At 44.4% G+C, this 19,147-nt stretch overlaps 1 protein-coding gene across 2 annotated transcripts in view; it reads left to right on the forward strand.

Moving 5' to 3' along the window:
• The window catches only part of kif6 (kinesin family member 6), a 482,085-nt gene that overhangs the window by 147,196 nt on the left and 315,742 nt on the right, over nucleotides 1-19,147 (forward strand). For both annotated transcript variants that reach the window (XM_052153424.1, XM_052153425.1), the window contains one exon: nucleotides 18,031-18,136. In XM_052153424.1, the coding sequence (XP_052009384.1) occupies nucleotides 18,031-18,136 (106 nt within the window). The remainder of the gene's footprint in view (nucleotides 1-18,030; nucleotides 18,137-19,147) is intronic.

The following is a 19,147-nucleotide window of genomic DNA, read 5'->3' on the forward strand; positions in this document are numbered from 1 at the left end:
CCAGTCTTGGCAAGTGCATCGGTTTGGTCGTCCAATTTTTTTTCAAGACCTGGTTGCCTTGAATGTCCTTTCACCTTCTTCCAGTAGACAATCATGTTGTGATTTCTTGTGATGTCATCACATTCTTGGAACAGGTGTTGGTGTTTGATAGGCTTGCCGTTCGAAGTTTTAAAGCCATTATGTTTCCAGTTTGGAAGGTGGCATGTGAAACTGAGTCTGGCGTAGTTGGAGTCTGTGCAGATCAGGAGTTCTTTGATGTTATGGGTCGATGCGATTTGCAGAGTTATGAGAATGGCTGCAACCTCTGCATACTGTGATGACTGCGGGCCCAGCTTGAAGTGTTGTGCTGGGCACGGCAGGTCATTTACCCATAATACACCTGCTCCTGCTTGACGAATGCCCTCTTGGTTGTAGGAACATCCATCGACGTAGGCTGTGGGCATACCTTGGCACGCATTTTCTTCAAAGAACCTGTGACAGGTTAGTTGTTGTTGTTGGGGTTCTTCCACATCCATCGTTGCAGCTGGTGTGTTATCAGAGCAGTTCTGGCAGGCAGCCAGGCCGTTGCCTAGCGTCGACTTGGGATTCTGAGCGTATCGTGCCTCAACACTGCGCCCCTGGAGGGCCATTAACCACGTGGCTATGCGTGAATTGGTGGCCACGCCATCTCGGATACGCTGGCTGTTGAGAAACATGACAGGCTGGTGGCAAGTCTCTATGATAACCTTTTGGGCTCAAATGTAGTTGGAGAATCTCTGGATGGCCCATACAGTGCAGAGCAGAGCTTTTTCACAGTCTGAGAATTTACTCTCGGGTGGAAGAAGTGTCTTGCTGGCATATGCGATTACTCTTTTGTCTTGGTCATGCCGTTGGTACAGGCCAGCACTGAGACAGTGGCTGTAGAATCCAGCTTCTATGTAGAACTCTTTTTGTGGGTCCGGGTATGCCAGGCACGGAGCGGTGCATAGGTGTCGTTTCAGCTCGTCCATGGCCTGTTCTTGGACCTCTGTCCATACAAATGGGCAGTCTTTTTTCAGAAGGCAGTTAGAGGTTTTGCAATGTCTGAGTAGCTCTCGATGAACTGCCGCGAGTAATTGCACACCTCTAGGAAACTTTGCAGCTCTGAGATGTTGGTGGGTGGCTTGATGTTTTGAACGGCTTGAATACGGCTGGACTGTGGTTCGATGCCCTGTGATCCTATGAGTAGGCCCACATAGTTGACCTTGGTTTGGCACGACTGTCCTTTGTGGAGGGCGATCTTGGCACCGGCAGTGGGCAATTGGTTCAAAACATAGTCTATTTCTTTCATGTGGTCGGCCACTGTTGTGCTTTTCATGAGAACATCGTCTATGTAGATAAGATTGCCTCTTGTTCTGGCATCTGGGCATGCTTTGTTCAGGAAGATGTTGAACTCAGCAGGTGAGTTGGCATAGCCGAACGGACACCTTGTGAAAGTGAATTGTCTGTTGCTGAACGTGAAAGCTAGTTTGTGCTGATCTTCTGGATGCACTGGTATGGTCCAGAATCCAGAGGCCACATCGAGTGTAGAGAAGATGGTGGCTCCTCTGATTCTGGGTATTTCCTGCTCCAGCTGAGTCATAGGCCATCGTGACAGTGGCACTTGTTGATTCAGTTTCCTGTAGTCAATGGTGGGTTGCCACTTGCCGTTTGGTTTGAGGACGGGCCAGATGGGGGCAGAATAGGTGCTGTTGCATGGACAGATGACACCTTTTTCAAGCATGGAGCCGATGATCTCTTGCACCGGTTCATGTGACGCGATGGGGATCTTGTACTGCCTGACAAACGTGGGAGGAGCGTTAGGGTGCGTTGGGATGCGCACGGTGTGGAGCTTGGTGAGACCACAATCTAGAGAGTCTTTGGCAAACGATGCTTTGAACTTGTAAAGGACTCGTCTGAGTTCTTGTCGATCTGCATCGTTATTAATTGCGTCAGCGTCTTTTAGAATTTGCTCCTCTGTTGGTGTGTCGTCTGTCATGTTGGCAGGCAAAGGTGCGGCAGTGTCATCAATCTCGCAGGCAGGCTGTTTGGAGACTGTGTATACTGCAAGGTGTTGGTCCTTTGTCAGTTCTGTTCTGCATACCTGGTCTTTGTCCACTGGCATGACTGAAGTTATGGAGATGATCTTGAAGGGGGTTGTGAAGACGGTGTTGTCTGTGTGCCCTTCAGGTCTCATTGAAGCTGGGATGGGCCCAATGATTGGTAATGTTAGTTCAAAGTCATGAAAGTCGTGGCTCACTAGCCATCCTGCCCAGTAGGCTTTTGGAATTGTGATGTCCATTGCCATGCAGTTGTTGAAGAGGATGTAAACAGCACGGGATGACACTTCAGTGAGGGGCGTGGCTTCCAGCGTGAGTCCAAGTTCAACGCATTCGGGTGAAGGTTGAAAGAAACCCAGCGTGTGGTTTAGGGTTTGACCACAGCGCATGTTGAGCCGAACAGCGACCCCTTTGGTGTATGCTGGTACTACAGTTTCCTGTTCGTTGACCAAGGTGCAGACCTCTGGAATGGTCTGGCCTGACCGGAGGTTCGCAGTGTTGGTTGGAACGACAGGAGGCTGTAAAGTCAGTGGGGCCCACAAGACCTCATTAATAATGTCTACATGAGCGTTGAGGCGAATCAGAATGTCTGCTCCGATGTAGACATCATGGGGCGGTTCTGGAAGGACCAGGAAGTAGTGGGTCAGACACCGGTAGTTCCACTTCAAGTTCAAGGCGCAGATCCTTTTGGCAGTCACCATTGTTGATGGACATGAGTTCAAAGGGAAACGGGTGCACTTGCTGGCAGATGGAAGGTCCGGTGTGTCTTCAATGAGAGCATTGTATAGGGAGAGGCTGATGGCTGAGTTGTCTGCCCATAGTGCAAGTATGATGTCAGTGGTAGTTACACCGTTCAAGTGCAGGTCAGCTGTGACCTTGGGGCAGAAGGAATCAAAGTCTTGGGTGAGCTGAAATGTGCAGAGTAGCGAACTTGAATCTCGCTCTGGTGCTGATGCTGTGTCACTGTGGCTGGCTGCGAGAGTTCCTGTGACCTCTGTGACCTGACAGTCTGGTTCAGGTGTTCGGAGTGACTGAAGGGGGAGAGGTTCTCGCACTTGAGCCCACATCTTCAGCTGTCTGAATTCCAGCAGGGGCTCGAAGCGGTCTAGTAGATCCTTTCCGATAAGGAGGGATATGTGTTCATCGTGAGATGTATACAGGGTGTACCACACTCATAGGACCAATTGTCAGGTGAATGGGAGCTACCTGTTCAAGCCGGACGTCATTTTGGCTGTATGACTGGACATTTAGCACGCAATTCTGAGATTTTAGAGTTCGATTTTGTCTCTTAGCTTCAAATTTGAGTCTTTCAAAGAGTTCGGCTGACACCAAGGTGAGGTCTGCTCCGGTGTCTACCAGGGCTTCGAGCCTCACCTCATGTTCCACAGTGATGGCGAGATAGAGTTTTCGTGCTACCCCCTTTTCGATCAGATTCCCCAAGAGTTTTGGTGTTGGGGCTTGTGTGGTGATCGATAAGCAGTTAGGGTCGGTCTCGGGTGACTCAGTGCAGAGACACACGACCAAAACAGCACTTTCTGGTATCTTAGGGGCTTGGTCACTGGTGTGACGGATTGGGTTGTCCGCTGCAGGATGTGTGGTTGTCAACTGCAGTGAGTGGGTGTCGCTGTCACTTGGTGATGTGATAGCTGGTTCGGTAGTCTGTGTCTGAAGAGCGGTGTTCTGGGTGCTTGGTTCAGTAGGAGGGCAGTCAGGAAGGGTGTTGGTTTCAGGCCTTACACTTAGTCATGAGGAGTCTGACCTGTCCTCTTTGACTTTCTTGTGAGGTGTTCTATGAAGAAGCTCTTTCAGAAACTTCAGGATCCGATCTCTCCGCCGTGGCCTCACTGTTTTTCTGTGGGGTAGGCGCGGACTTGGACTTGGCTGGAGCATGCCGGAAGGGTTTCTGCTGCGGGCTGTCTGGGCTGGACGTTCTAGTCGACGGGGTTCGGTTCTGTCTGGGCCGTTGGTTGGCTTCCCACGGCTCCACCCTTTTGGTTGTGGGATGGCCGTGGGCTGTCTTAGAATCTTTCAAAGTGCCGGCTCTGGTGCTTAGGACGAGCACCATCACGGTTGTGCTGCCCTCTTCTGTCATGGAACGGTCTTGACTCGTGGTAAAAAGGTCTGTTACTGTGGTGCTGGTGGGTGCCCTCTAGTGCCAGCTCTGAGCGCTGATCAGTGACAGGGCAAATGGTGGGATTTTTCACAGAATTTTCAGAAGCAATCTTCTGCTTGGTGAAAGCTTTATGGGCTAAGTCTCGCAGCTGTTGGGTAGTCATGCTACGAGGGCAGGCCAGGACCCCTAAGTGATGGCTCACCATGGGATGCAGGTTTCGGAGAAAAAGAGTTTTGAAGTTGAAATCTTCTTCCATACCAAGTTCGTTCTGTGCTCCGAAGTAGGCTCGTCGGATGCGGTTGTAGTAGGCCTGTGGAGTTTCCAGTTGGCCTGTTTGAGGTCCATAGCGGCGATGAGTCCTTGTTCTGACTCTGGGTCAGAGAATTCTCTGATGAAGGCCTGCCGTAGCTGTAGATAGTCTGATTTGACAGTCTCTGGTTGTCGATCCAGGAAGCTGCGCACATCGCGACCAGACGTAATTCTTAGCAGGTACACTCTGTCCCGCATGGTCACGTTGGGAACAGTGTGCAAGTGAAAGTATGTCTTGCAGGTAGGCGTGCACGTCGTGGCCTCCTGCAGGATTTGGGGTGAAAGTAGGGATGTTTCTGGCCAGCTTGTCACGTTCTTTGGGAGCCATGCCGTGGTTAGTGACCAGGCATTTGTGGGCGGGCTCCCACCCTTTTGTTGCTGACGGGGGTTCTTGGAAGCTGGCTGGTGACATGTTGAACGGTGGGCTTTCACCCCCCTTTTCAGCTCTGAGCTCTTGGCTGAAAAGCTTGGGCCCACTGGTCAGGGGAAACTCTGTGGTTTGCGTTTCCCTTTTCTGTTCACTTTGCAGTCTATAAGAATGTTTCAGTTCTCTGTGAACAGTGTCAAGTTCATATTGGAGATGGTCTCTGTACTGAATAAGTTCATGGATTTCAGCTCGGACCATGTTCAGGTGCTTTTCACAGGCTCTGGCTTTAGCATCTCTGTCTTTTAGTGCAGTCTCTGCTCTTGCAAGGAGAGACTCGCCTTGTTGCAGCTTTTCGTCGAGTTCCTCTCTGGCTTTTCTCTCCGACTGTTCTCTTTGGTCTGTGTCTCGGCGAAGGTTTTCCAGAGCATTTTGAAGTCTTTCTACTTCCTTTTTCTGTTCTGGGTCCGTTTCATCCTCTTCCTTTCGCTGTTCCTCGGTCTCGAGGCGTAGCTGATCTAGGCGACTCTGAGTTTTGGCTTGGTTCCTACGGGCCTCCTCAGCTTGGAGTTTTAGCGCTGCGGCCTCCTGCTCCAGGTCGAGGTTGCTTTTCTCATTTATCCGTGCCTGGGCGACGAGATTGTGGGCAAGACTTCCGATGATCTTGGTACATTCTTTGTGGTTGTAGCTCTGTGTTGGATCGTGGGCATCAGGCTGTCCAATTCGGCGTCCAGTTGCTCTCGACCTAGGGACTGTAGGTCCCACAAGGGTCATCTGATGATGCGGGCTGCCTGTTTGTCTCTTTATTCAGTTTTCCTTGATGGCTCTTGTAGGCTCTGTCTTAATGTGAACTAGAAGTACACACTACGACAGAACAGAACAGCAGAATAAAGTAGAACACAATTAATGTTAGGAATAGATAGGCAGGAGAAAAAGGGCCTAAGTCTACCACCACTGCTAGGGTTTATGATAGGACCAACAGGGTGGGGCGCTATCGAGGTATAAACCCTAGGAAGATGGTGTGGCTTAGGGGAGAGAAAGAAAAGAAATGGGCCAAATGCTTAAATGACCGGGGGAATGTCTACTATTATGTGGCCTATACTGGTGGATGGATTTTACCTTCTTTTAGTTTGCCTGGGGTGAATCGATGTCACTCTGCTGGGGCCCAGCGCGTGGTCAATCTTTCCAACGGTCCCGAACGCTGGACCGCAGTGTACCCGGGCCCTCTGTTACTATCACGGTGCGCCCTCTCAAACAACTTAACTTTAAACACAACCGGCAACACCAGGGTGTCAACTGTCAGACGGCACAACAAGATTTGGATTTACCCTAGAACCCTCGTAAGAGTGGCCCCTGTTCAGGCCCTGGTTTAGGTAATTATTCCAAACTTGCCGTGTGTGTCGACTGACGGGGTTGACTTTCCTTTGGAGTGCCAAATTGCTGATGTCGTTGCGTGCCGCACCAATGAAAAGAGACAGAAAAGTCCAAGATTCACATACGGCCAGCGTCGGTAACGCCGGTCGGATAAACCAGCTTGCTGGGAACCAACCAGAGATGACTGTCGAATCACCACAGCACACTAGGGAATTCTACATACAAATACAGAACAGAATTTAGCAAGTGAAAGTCTTAAAGTGAATTAAGGCTTTCTTGTTTAAACCAAATTGAGTAATTATGTGTGTAGAAATAACAGGCGAAAGCTTTACCAAATAAGGATAAGTAAAGGAGTTTGATAATGATGTTAATTATCAAAACAATCTAACCACAAGAAAAGACAGAAGTAAACAAGGCAGGATGAACAGACACTTAATTTAAATTAAATTTAAACTTGTTAAACTCAATTTAAATAAGCGTGCAAAGAGATGTCAAGTAGCATCTAAGATAGTAAGGATACAGTCGTAATAAAGTATCAAAGAGGGAGAGCAAAAAAAAGGAAAATAAATAAATAAAAATAAAAAAATTAATAAAAATAATATTAATAATAATTAATCACATTAATTGATAATAATTGAAATGAGAAACTTAATTCAAATTTACATTCGAAATGTGTTTGTTTCAAACCAAATTTGAATAAGTGTACGAAAGGTTAGAGATCAGGATTATATCTGATGATAATCACGATTGCTGTAAGATATCAGTGATAGCATCTGAAATAAACCAACTGGAAATTAACCACTTTAAAACAGAACGCAAGGAGGAAGGAAGTGATAAACCGACTTAGCAGGGGAGGCCACCAAAAGGGGGCGCCGTTTCCTCTAAGTGGGCACTAGTCACTGGAGTGAGACTTAACTTTAAATTTAAATTCAAATCTTGTTTGAACCCAATTAAGTGTAACAGTCGGAGGTAGAAGAATTGTTTAACATCCAATAATATTAGCACAAGCAAAGCTTGTAAATGCAAATATGTATTGACAGTCAAACCATATTCACAGGGAGAAGGAATTTGAGAAAAGAATGACCTACAATGAATGTCCACACGATGGCGTACTTGTGCTCGCGCACAATGACGTCATGGGGTGGGAGTAATTTGAGAACTAAATTAAATAAATATATATGACCTGTCTGCTTGTAGCGTGGCCACATAAGGAGATGTTATATATATAAGGTTTATGACATAAAACTAATTATGTTAGTCATTATGGCCTATAAGTTGTATTGCTTTTCTCCTGTATTCTGTATTTCCTCATCTGTGGTGTATTGATCCCGATTTCTGTTCACGCGAGAACTTCTCCTGGTTTCGCGTCACGTGATGTCCTGCCACGTAAACAGGAAGATACTGTCATTTTCTGTTTAAGGTACCGGTATGCCGGTTTTCAGGAGGCTCATTCACAAAAACGCTCATTCACAAAACCGCTCATTCACAAATTGGATTACTATTGCTGACTGACCTGGAAGCGCGAGGTCGCCGTTCCTCTTTGGGAGTATATTCGTTTGGCTCGCAGCCTGGATTATTTTTTATCTGAGGACATACGCCAGTCATCATCACTTGATCGTGCTCACGGACTATCAAAATTCCCGGTGAGGCTGATCTAAACACTGTCAATAACTCTGTGCACTCTGAACTTCACGTTTACACTCACTTGCACCTTGTATTCTATTATTGTAAATATTATTTTGGGTTTGGAAATACACTTGGTTGATTGTTTAATCGTCAGTGTTGAGTAACATTTTTTTTTCTACTCCATAGCCTATAGAAACGGGACTATTGTTCCCATTATATTTTGTGATACTCAACTTTATTATTGTGGAGTGTTACGTAGTGGTGGCCCGTACGGGGACTACGTGCTGTTTCTTTTTAGTGATAGTGTTTTTTTGTGTACATAAATATGGAGGAAATGACACAGGCAAATGGTGGAAGAATTAATCTAAATACTGATGAAATTGAGACTGATGTAAATGAGTTAAGGTATAACTATGATGAAACTCAGGCTGCTGATTTCACTGCGGGCCCGTTTGTTACCAGACGTAACCCGACAGATGAAATAGCATCTATGCTAAGTTCATTGTATAATTCTGATGAAGATGCTGATGGTGATGATGTTGAAAGAGAGATTGTGACTATAAATGTTGTACAAACAATGCAAATGGAGATTGATAAACTGAAGGTGGATTTATTGGCTCTTAATGCAAAAATACAACATAATGAACAGGAATTAAAACAGTCTGTGGATAGTTCCCTTAATAGGGAAACTAGTTTCCGGGAGTCAGTGGACGCTGGCTTAGCAGAGTTAGAAGATGATTTCCAGAGGTCTGTAGAAAAGTTGGAGAGAGCGGTGGTTGACTGTTTCCTACGGAGAGATGCAAGATGGGAAAATCAAATGAAAAGGTTAAGATTCACCAGTACCCCATCTCGTTCTCAAATACAGCCTTTGTACCCTGCCTCTTCCCTATCTACTGCTAATGTCTTAAATACTCCCGTACCAGCTACAAGACTTAAAGTCCCCCCTGTTAACAGAGGCAATGCTACCTATGATGTTACGGCTGGAGCACAAATATCGAACATGGCTCACCCTTCATGTATGCCCAGTATGTCATCTTTCTGTGGGAAACCCCCTATCCGTCTGGAATTTCCTTCCTTCGGTGAATCCGGTGAGACATCAGACGTACTACATTTCATCGAACAGGTAGAAAATTATCTGGCCATTAGACCCCTGCCTAGTGTGGAGCTCGTTGGCACCCTGAGTACAGTGCTCAAAGGACCCGCTCAGAGTTGGTGGAAGGCTGAAAAAAACAAGATCAATGATTGGCAGTCTTTCAAAAATGCTTTTATGTCTGCATTTCTCCCAGAGGATTACCTCACGGAAGTGGAGGACAAGTTAAGATCACTGGTGCAGCAACCCAGTTAGCGTTTGAGAGATTTCGCCTATGATTACCGAGCCCTCTGCCTCAAATGGAAGCCAGCTATCACCGAAGAGGAGATGGTGAGCCGAATTCTTAATAACATCAACCCAAGGGTTGCGGGCTGTCTGAGAGGGACGGTGAAAACAGTGGAACAGCTGGTGAAGGTGGGATCTATGGTGGAGAAGGACTGGATGGGAGCAAAAGATTACTGGCAGAAAGTGGGCAAATTGAACAGCAAAGAGACTACAACTAAAAGACCACCTGAACGCCATACGGTTAAAAATCTAGCAGGAGTATCCATTGCACAACCCCACCCTATGACATCCCTTCTAGTAGTGCCGATAATGATAAAAGGACAAGAGGTGAAGGTGGTGCTGGATACAGGGAGCACATACACCCTTATTCAGGAAAGCCTGTGGAGACAGTTAGGAGGGGAAACGAAACCTGACCCTCCAGTCCCTCTTCAGCGGTTCATTATGGTTGATGGAAAAATGCACCAGGCGATCAACAGGAAGACAGTCTGTTATGAGTGGCATGACAAGATATGCAGGTTGGACACCTATGTTATGAAGGATGCTCACCTGGCCTTTCCCCTTATAGCTGGTCTGGACTTCCTGAGAGCCACTGAAGCCATAGTGGATGTGGGACAATTGAGATATGGACTGAAAATGGGCAAAGGATATATTTATTATCCATTTCTAACTGCCCATCTTAATCCTGTATTGTCTTCACATCTGATGGGAGAAAACCTAGGCATGACCGCTGCGGTGAGTCTATATGCCTTACCTCCAACTTCATCCATTCCTTACTTACACACACAAGTTATTCCCAGATGGGACTCCGACAATCAGGAAGAATTGAAAAAGCTGATGGATAATTGGCCTCGTACCACCTCTCAAGTCCTGGGAAAAACATCTGTGGAACAGCACAAAATTATACTGTCTGACGAAATGCCCATGAGATCCAGAGCTTATAGAGTCTCACCGTTCAAAAAGAAGATTATCGATGAGCAAGTAGAACAAATGCTACGAGACTATATCATCAAGCCTTCTTTCTCTCCTTGGTCATCACCTGTAGTCCTCGTCCCCAAACCTGATGGTTCCTACAGGTTCTGTGTGGATTATAGGAGGCTTAATAGTAAGACCGTACCTGACGCCTATCCAATGCCAATCATTCATGACATCTTAGAATCCATGGAAGGCACCTCCTGGTTCAGCACATTAGATTTGCAGTCAGGGTACTGGCAGGTAGAAATGGAGGAAAGTAGTAAAGAGAAAACAGCCTTCATCACCTCTCAAGGTCTATTCCAGTTCCGCTCCATGCCATATGGATTACGGAATGCCGCTGCCACCTTCCAGAGGCTGATGGAGAAGGTCCTAGCAGAGTTGAGAGGGAAGTTTTGTTTCGTTTACATTGATGACATCATAATCTATTCAAGGTCTTTACCAGAACATGTACAACATCTGAACACCATTCTGCAAAGACTAAACCAAGCTTTGCTTACTCTGAACATGAAGAAGTGTCACTTCTTTAAGAAGCAGCTGAAGTTTCTTGGACATATAGTCTCAGAAAAAGGAGTGGAGGTCGAGCCTGAAAAGACCAGAGCGGTAGCTGAATATCCTCCTCCCAAAGACATTAAAGCCCTCCAACGCTTCTTGGGATTAGCCGGGTGGTACCACAAGTTCATTCCCCATTTTGCCGATATCACAGCTCCATTAAACAACCTGAAAAAGAAAGGAGTTAAGTGGGATTGGACTCCTGAGTGCCAAACCAGCCTGGAGACTATCAAACAAATATTACAAGACCCCCCAGTATTGATGCAACCTGACCTCAATCAACCTTTCCAGGTTCATACAGATGCCAGTGATGTGGGCTTAGGAGCCATTATTACCCAGCAAACTCCTGAGGGGGAACGAGTAATAGCTTACGCATCACGAACATTGCGTGGACCTGAAGTGAATTATTCGACGGCTGAAAAAGAGTGTCTAGATGTAGTCTGGGCAGTGGAAAAATGGAGACATTACCTTGAAGGAAGACAGTTCGACATTTACAGCGATCATGCTGCCTTAACTTGGGCCTTCAATTGCCCTAAAACCTCCTCTCGGCTGACCCGGTGGACAGTTAGGCTGCAGCAATTCATCTTCCAAGTACATCACAGAAGAGGATGTCTGAACCTGGGACCAGATGCCTTGTCACGAGTCTGTGAAGCTCCTGAAAGTGAAAGTGTGCCCTGTCTAGCCATAATAAAATCAAAATGTGCCTCTGACATACCCCACACGTTAGAGGAAATCTCACAAGCACAAAGTCATGACAATACGGTGTCTCTCCTCCAACTGGCCCAAAAAAACAGAAAGGTTCAGGATAACCAAATTACCTTTGAGGTCCACCAGGGGGTGTTATATCGCCGGGTTGCTGTCAAGAACATTGGAAATAAATTCCAACTGGTTGTTCCTCAGGCATTAATTCCTGGTTTCTTGCATTACGTACACGATAACCCGCTGGGAGGACATCTGGGACGGCTGAAAACCTTACTGAGGCTCTTGGAGGTGGCGTGGTGGCCAACTGTCCGTAAGGATGTCTGGCAGTACGTCAAGGGATGCGATACCTGTCAAAAATATAAACATGACAATACAAAACCCAGCGGATTCTTACAACAGACGCAAGTGACAGAACCAGGTCACACCTTGGGGATGGATTTTATGGGACCTTTTCCTATCAGTAAAAAACAGAACACTTCTGGTCATAGTTGACTATTACACCAAATGGGTAGAGATGTTCCCCTTAGAGATAGTAAAACACAGAAGATCGTCAAAATTCTCAGGGAAGAAATCTTCACCCGATGGGGGGTCCCAAAATACATCATTTCTGACCGGGGAGCACAATTCACTTCTAACGTACTGTCAGAGCTATGCAGGTCCTGGGGAAGCATACAAAAACTCACTACCAGTGATCATCCTCAAACACACCTCACAGAAAGAATAAACAGGACAGTAAAAACTATGATTGCGTCATATGTGGGACAATACCATCAAACATGGGACCAGTGGTTACCTGAGCTGAGGTTTGCTATCAACACGGCACACCAAGAAACAACAGGGAGAACTCCGGCTGAATTAATGCTGGGCAGATAGCTTCACGGTCCACTAGAGAGGTTGATCCTCAAAAACCCCACTCCTGACCAAACATCATATAATATAATTGAAAGACAGAAGATCATGGCAGAGGAGGTAAAGCACCGAGTAGGGGTGCAACAATCTAGACAAGCTAGATAATATAATGCCCGACGGAAAGATGCGCAGTTTCAGCTGGGTGATCTAGTCTGGGTTAAAACTCACCCTCTCTCGTCTTCCTCGAATAAATACTCTGCTAAGCTAGCGCCCAAGTGGGAGGGCCCAGCTGAAGTAATAAAAAAAATGGGGCCAATAAATTACACTGTTCGTTGGGGAGACCCATGTAAAACAGAAATCTTAAATGTGGTTAACCTAAAACGCTGGTACGGACGATCTCCTCCTATGCCGATGGCTGGGGGGGGGGATCTATGTAGCGTGGCCACATAAGGGGATGTTATATATATATAAGGTTTATGACATAAAACTAATTATGTTAGTCATTAGGTTAGACACCTATAAGTTGTATTGCTTTTCCCCTGTATTCTGTATTTCCTCATCTGTGGTGTATTGATCCCGATTTCTGTTCACGCGAGAACTTCTCGTGGTTTCGCGTCACGTGATGTCCTGCCACGTAAACAGGAAGATACTGTCATTTTCTATTTAAGGAACCGGTATGCCGGTTTTCAGGAGGCTCATTCACAAAAACGCTCATTCACAAAACCGCTCATTCACAAATTGGATTACTATTGCTGACTGACCTGGAAGCGCGAGGTCGCCGTTCCTCTTTGGGAGTATATTCGTTTGGCTCGCAGCCTGGATTATTTTTTATCTGAGGACATACACCAGTCATCATCACTTGATCGTGCTCACGGACTATCAAAATTCCCGGTGAGGCTGATCTAAACACTGTCAATAACTCTGTGCACTCTGAACTCCACGTTTACACTCACTTGCACCTTGTATTCTATTATTGTAAATATTATTTTGGGTTTGTAAATACACTTGGTTGATTGTTTAATCGTCAGTGTTGAGTAACATTTTTTTTTCTACTCCATAGCCTATAGAAACGGGACTATTGTTCCCATTATATTTTGTGATACTCAACTTTATTATTGTGGAGTGTTACATGCTAACGTCCACACGATGGCGTTCTTGCGCACACGCAAGATGACGTCATGGTGTGGGAGTAACTTGAGAACTAAATTAAATAAATATATATGACCTGTCTGCTAATGTCCACACGATGGCGTACTTGCGCACGCGCAAGATGACGTCATGGGGTGGGAATAACTTGAGAACTAATCAAGCACTTACAGGCTGCCCTCTAGTGTTTGTCTGCGGAATAACATTCTGTGTGATTTCAAATCCGAGAGAGAGTTCTCATGCTTGGATTTTCTGCAAAATCACAATTATTCAATTGAAACCTCGGCGGGACTGTTTTTTTTTCTTTCTTTTTGGTGCTATGCTTCACATAAACGGCGTGGCAGATTCTTTTCCTGCACTACGAGTAAATGTGGACAACAGGAATTGTACGTCTGTTGTTCGGCTCCCATATACATCAGAAATATAGCACTTATTCAATATGTATTAGGTTTCCGATTGATTAGCTACGTCAATGTAAACAGGAGTTAATTTTATAACGTTTATAATCTCAGGCCTTACTAAGATGAGAAAAGGAGCATCGCTTCACTCAATCTTTTTATCGCCCCGACAGAAGAACATCGTTCTGAACAGGGGATTTTGTAATATTAAAATATAGCGCGTCTTTACAGAAGCAATTTCAATATTATGAACTGCAGTTTACTTTATCACTCGACAGTGGCAACAAATGTTTAAACATTATTTAGCAACTCGTTAATCGTGCTGAACTGGGATGGCTTTTTGTGCCTTTCAGTTCGGTGCGCTCGCGTACAGAATTAACAACCAAAAATACACAAAATTGACAATGCTTTCGTTCACAAAACAAAGCTTAAAATGTGCCCGCATTCTCCACCATTATATGTAGGGTATGCAGGTCAGGTTTGGGGAATGTACAATTAATTCCAATGATCGTAATCCATGATTAATCATACGGTGTGACCCAGATACCAATACGTATAAAACGCCCCAAAAAGGGCTTATATAGTCCAAGAGTCTGCTTCAAATATATATATATAATTAAACACAACGAATTATAATTAATTATCGATATACATCATATGCAGACAGGCTATATTAATTTTAATAACACCTTAATGGAATTGACCCGTAGGCTACCGCAACCAGTCAGTTCGTCCGCCGAACCACTTTATTCGATACACTTGATCAATTCTCCAGAAGGGTTATTCTTAGTTATAAGCTTATTCATCAAAAGCACGTTAACTTACTTTGATAATACCAGCTTGTACCTTAAAATCGCACATTAAAGAGGCTTTGCTTTATGACCAACAAACACAGACAATCCAGCGTATAATTGATTTTAATATAAGGCACTATGATATATCACTACACTTGACAGACATACATGTAACATAAAATAAACATAAAATAAGCAAAATAAACACAGTAAGGGAAAGTAAAGAATTATTAGAGGCATGGCAAACTTATTACAACAATTAACCCTTTGAAGCCAGCAAGGAAATTACACACTGTGATGCATTTGAATTTCAATGGAATAATACTTGCACAAAAGGACCTTTTGCGTGGCTGAGCAAGGCTGCGTGTGTATCGTGTCCTCGTGGTGTTCTTGAGACGGAGGATTTCGGTTCGGTGTTTCCAGAGCATGGTTTGCTTGCTGGAAACTCGAGGCGTCTTAGAGGGTGACTGTTGAATAGTTGACGAGCGTTCCGGAGGGTTGCAGAAGATCGGGGGAAGACGTGAGAGAGGGTAATATTGCTTGACGAGATCCAGAAGAAGTGAAGTAGGGAAGTAAAAAGAGATGTAAGAAAGCTTGAAGAGATCCGGGAGCGTCCCAGGGGAATAGGTGAGATGAAGTGGGGGCAGCAAAAAAAGATAAGAGTAAGAGAACGAAGAGTAAGAGTGGATGCAATTTATAACCTTAGAAAACGTGTCCCACCTCTCATTGGCTCGACCAATAAGAAGGGTGGAAGTTCCAGGCGGAATTTGGTTTATTGCTCTTTGTTCTAAGGGTGTGCACCCTGGAGGGGTGGTAGCCAATGAAGAAACTAGGAGATATTCTTGTAATACTAATATGTTGTTGTTATCGACATATCATGTACACAGTCATTTCGATCTTCAAAATACCAAGTTATAGAGACCAAATGTGCCACACATATGATTTCAGTTAACCATAGTATGCAAAGTCTGAAACATTAACCCATTAGAGTTTGCAAGAAAACATAGACCAAACAACAGAAAAGGGATATCATGAGATGGAACATTAGATACATGTCAATACATTTATCACATGGATATATATATAGAATATATAGGATTAAAAGAATTAATTTCTCCTTCACAGTAAGAATTAAGTGAGAGTCAGCAATCTCTGCACATTCCTTTGGAGGTCGTAAAATTCTCCCTTATTTTGGGCATGAGATGTCCCTTTGTCCCGTCAAGGCTCATTTGCATGACCGGGTCCGGCTTTGGCTTGAATAACCCAAAAGATGGTAAAACATAGCAGAATACAATTCTAAGGTAATCTTATTTTTATATTCAGCTCGGACAAGTCGTAAGGTTTAATTTGATACCAAGAAATGTGTATTTAGTACACTAAAAAGTGGATATACTCTCTCAGGCTATTAAATATACGGCCTCAGAGTTTAAACTCTACAACAAAATAAGTTTCAACTAGTTTTGATCTAACATCAGAAATACACAACATATTAAACGTATTTTCTTAAGAATAAACATTTCTAGGTTTTAACTGAAAGACACACACATTCTCTGTTGCCAACTTTTCACGTGCCCTTTTCTCACGTGGTGAAGCACAGGGTGTCACATGTGCGGGGGTTTTAGAAAGCACCACGAGGATCCTCTGTCAATAGTTCGAGTGTCTCTCTGTCAATAGTTCATTGTACTATCACAGGCTAGCTGGTGCTATTTCGGTGGTCTTACAGGGAGTTCTTTATATTCATGAATCTGCTGAGTTAATGATTATCCTTCATTGATTCCTCCAGACGCTACAATTATTAATTTGATCTGACTCCAATTTTATATTAATCTGACTCCAATTTAAATACCTCTAATTTTGATTAAAGCACTAATTATTTTCTGATCATTCTTTTAATATAACTTTTTTAGGTTAATGATTACTCTAAATCCTCTTCTATTTATTGTCCTTTTGATCTGTTATACAAACAGGGTCGTTTAATGACTTTCTCCTCTGCGTGTCTCCTTGGTGGCTGTCCTACCTGGTTTACATTTACATTTATGCATTTAGCAGACGCTTTTATCCAAAGTGACTTACAGTGCATTTATTACAGGGACAATCCCCCCGGAGCAACCTGGAGTTAAGGACACAATGGTGGTGGTCGTGGGGATCAAACCAGTGACCTTCAGATTAACAGTTATGTGCTTTAGCCCACTACACCACCACTCCTAGTTATATCCAGGGTGGTTTCTCTTATATTAAAGCTCCAGTATAGTTCTGTTCTAATGAAATTCAAACTGAAATTATTTAATTGGCTTCCTCCTATATTAAAGCTCCAGTAATGAAACGATTTCGAAGGAATACAGAATTAATCAAATAATAACAATTTATTTGCCAGGTAGGATTTAAAACATAAGTTACAGATATTTAAATCAAAGCCAATTTCACAAATGATCAGAATAAACAAACATTTCTAAAAATAAGAAACAAGTCAAAGAACATACCTGGTAGTTGAGAAAACTACATGTAATTGCAAAGCATGGGAGATCTGAATGCAGATTCCTATTATCCTATTATTAAAGTTACACACATTAAGGTGTGTGATCATCTGACTACAGACAACCCAGAGCTCTGGGCCAGCTTTCCTTTAATATCCAGACAAATATTGTACCAAATGGTATTATCCTTTGAACAATGAGAATTTGGGGGTGAATGGGTTCTTGCCTTCCTGGGGTTTAACCTTATTAACATACAGGCAATGAGGGGGATAGACCTCCAGAATTATTCAGTATTTGGCAAAGACCTTATAACTTTGTGTCATTAAGTTTTACAAACCTGGGAAAAAGAACATTTTACCAGTTGCACAGAGAACTCTTACATTACATCAAACATGCCTAGTTAAATGATTTGTTTTCATGTTTTTTTTTTGTTACATTTTCACATATACATTTTGTGTGTCTGTGTGTGTGCCTTGTGGGGGAGACAAGGGTGAGAGAGAGAGAACAGCTGGAATTTGTGGGGCAGAATGTTGGTGGCGGGATGTCAGGTGGACAATGTTTATTAAGCTGGGTTTTTCGCACAGTGATGTCTTTTGTTTTCTCAGGTGTAGGTCTAATTTGTGAGAGAGTTTGAGTGTTGTTTGTTTTTTTCACAAGTGCTTAAAAATGCTGCACAGTACTGTATATGATGTACATACATATGTCCAGTCTTGCCAGAGTGTGTCAGATCATTGTAGTCTGCTGCATCCTCCGCTATACAGAATAGCGCTCAGAATCAACCCACATGGTTGGAATGACAACGCTTTCACTTTTGGTTGAACTGTTTCTTTAAGAGATAATTCCACCCTTAAAATATTTGTTTGTATTCTTTAACTAGTGAGGCATGAAGATTATTCTAATATTTTGAGTTTGTGTTTTTGTGTTTTAGGCTAGAAGAGCAGATAAGGGTGTTTCTGGAAGACCCTGACCCTGAGGTAACATTAGACCTGGGGCCTGATATGAAGAAAATCTACGTCTGTTTCTCTTTGCTAAAGGTACAAGTCCTTTTCTGATTGTGATTTTCGTTTTTAGTTTTTTTCCTTTGACATCATTGATGTCATGCATTCTGTTTTGAATCTTCTCACTTTGTTTGCCACAGTCTTTGTTTCGCCATTTGTCCCTCACTTCGACTTTGTGTTGAAGAAGCAACACTAGGGGTCTCTCTTGACAGCCTTTTGCATCTCTGATCTATGAGAAAAGGCCAATGAGAAATTTGCAGACAGAATTTCTAGACATACGGGTATAAAGGGAGGGAAATGCATCTGTTTCATTCAGAAAATTTCTTCGGAGCTGACCGGTTGTGTATGCAGTGATCTGCGAGTCACACACTGTCCCATCTCGGAGCGATTGCTATTGGATCTACGGTGCATATCAGCGGCTTTCTCCTTCTCTGCATGGCAGTGCAGCTTTGCCCCTGGGCACTTCGACAGCGCAGTTAAAAGAGTTACTTCTCTAAAAGTGCGTATACACAGCTGGCGTTGAACGTCCTTTTCAGGACTCATCTTTATAAAGATGCCCTTCCACCCCTGTGTAGTTCCTGGATGCGGTAGAGTGCTCTCCACTCTTGACCCCATAGGGGCTGTCTCGTGTGTCTGGGCAGCGTTTGTGGATGGCTCATGTTCTCATTACGAGAGTGGTCTGGTGTCTGACACGGATGACTCGACTGGGCTGCCGCCTTCGGGCCAGCACGCCCAGTCTGAGGCTGATGGCCAGATGTCCGACATGCTTGCCCGGGCCGCGTTAGCGTGGGGCTAGACTGGAACCCTCCGTCCTCCCCACAGCCTACGCGGCTGGATGACCACCGAGTTGCCCAGTTTCTCATTATGAGAACATGACCATGGCAACGTTACGGTCGTGGCTTTCCTTCCTAAGAAGGAACGCCACTCCAGCCGCCCCCTGTGTTGCTCCTTCCCACGGGATTGAGGACGACCCAGCTGGCGATGGAAGGGATTTGGGGATGGCTGATGCAGTTTCGCCGGGTACGCTCATTAACTTCCGTCTGGGCT

The sequence above is a fragment of the Xyrauchen texanus genome, chromosome 22, assembly GCF_025860055.1.
Source record: "Xyrauchen texanus isolate HMW12.3.18 chromosome 22, RBS_HiC_50CHRs, whole genome shotgun sequence".
NCBI lineage: Eukaryota > Metazoa > Chordata > Actinopteri > Cypriniformes > Catostomidae > Xyrauchen > Xyrauchen texanus.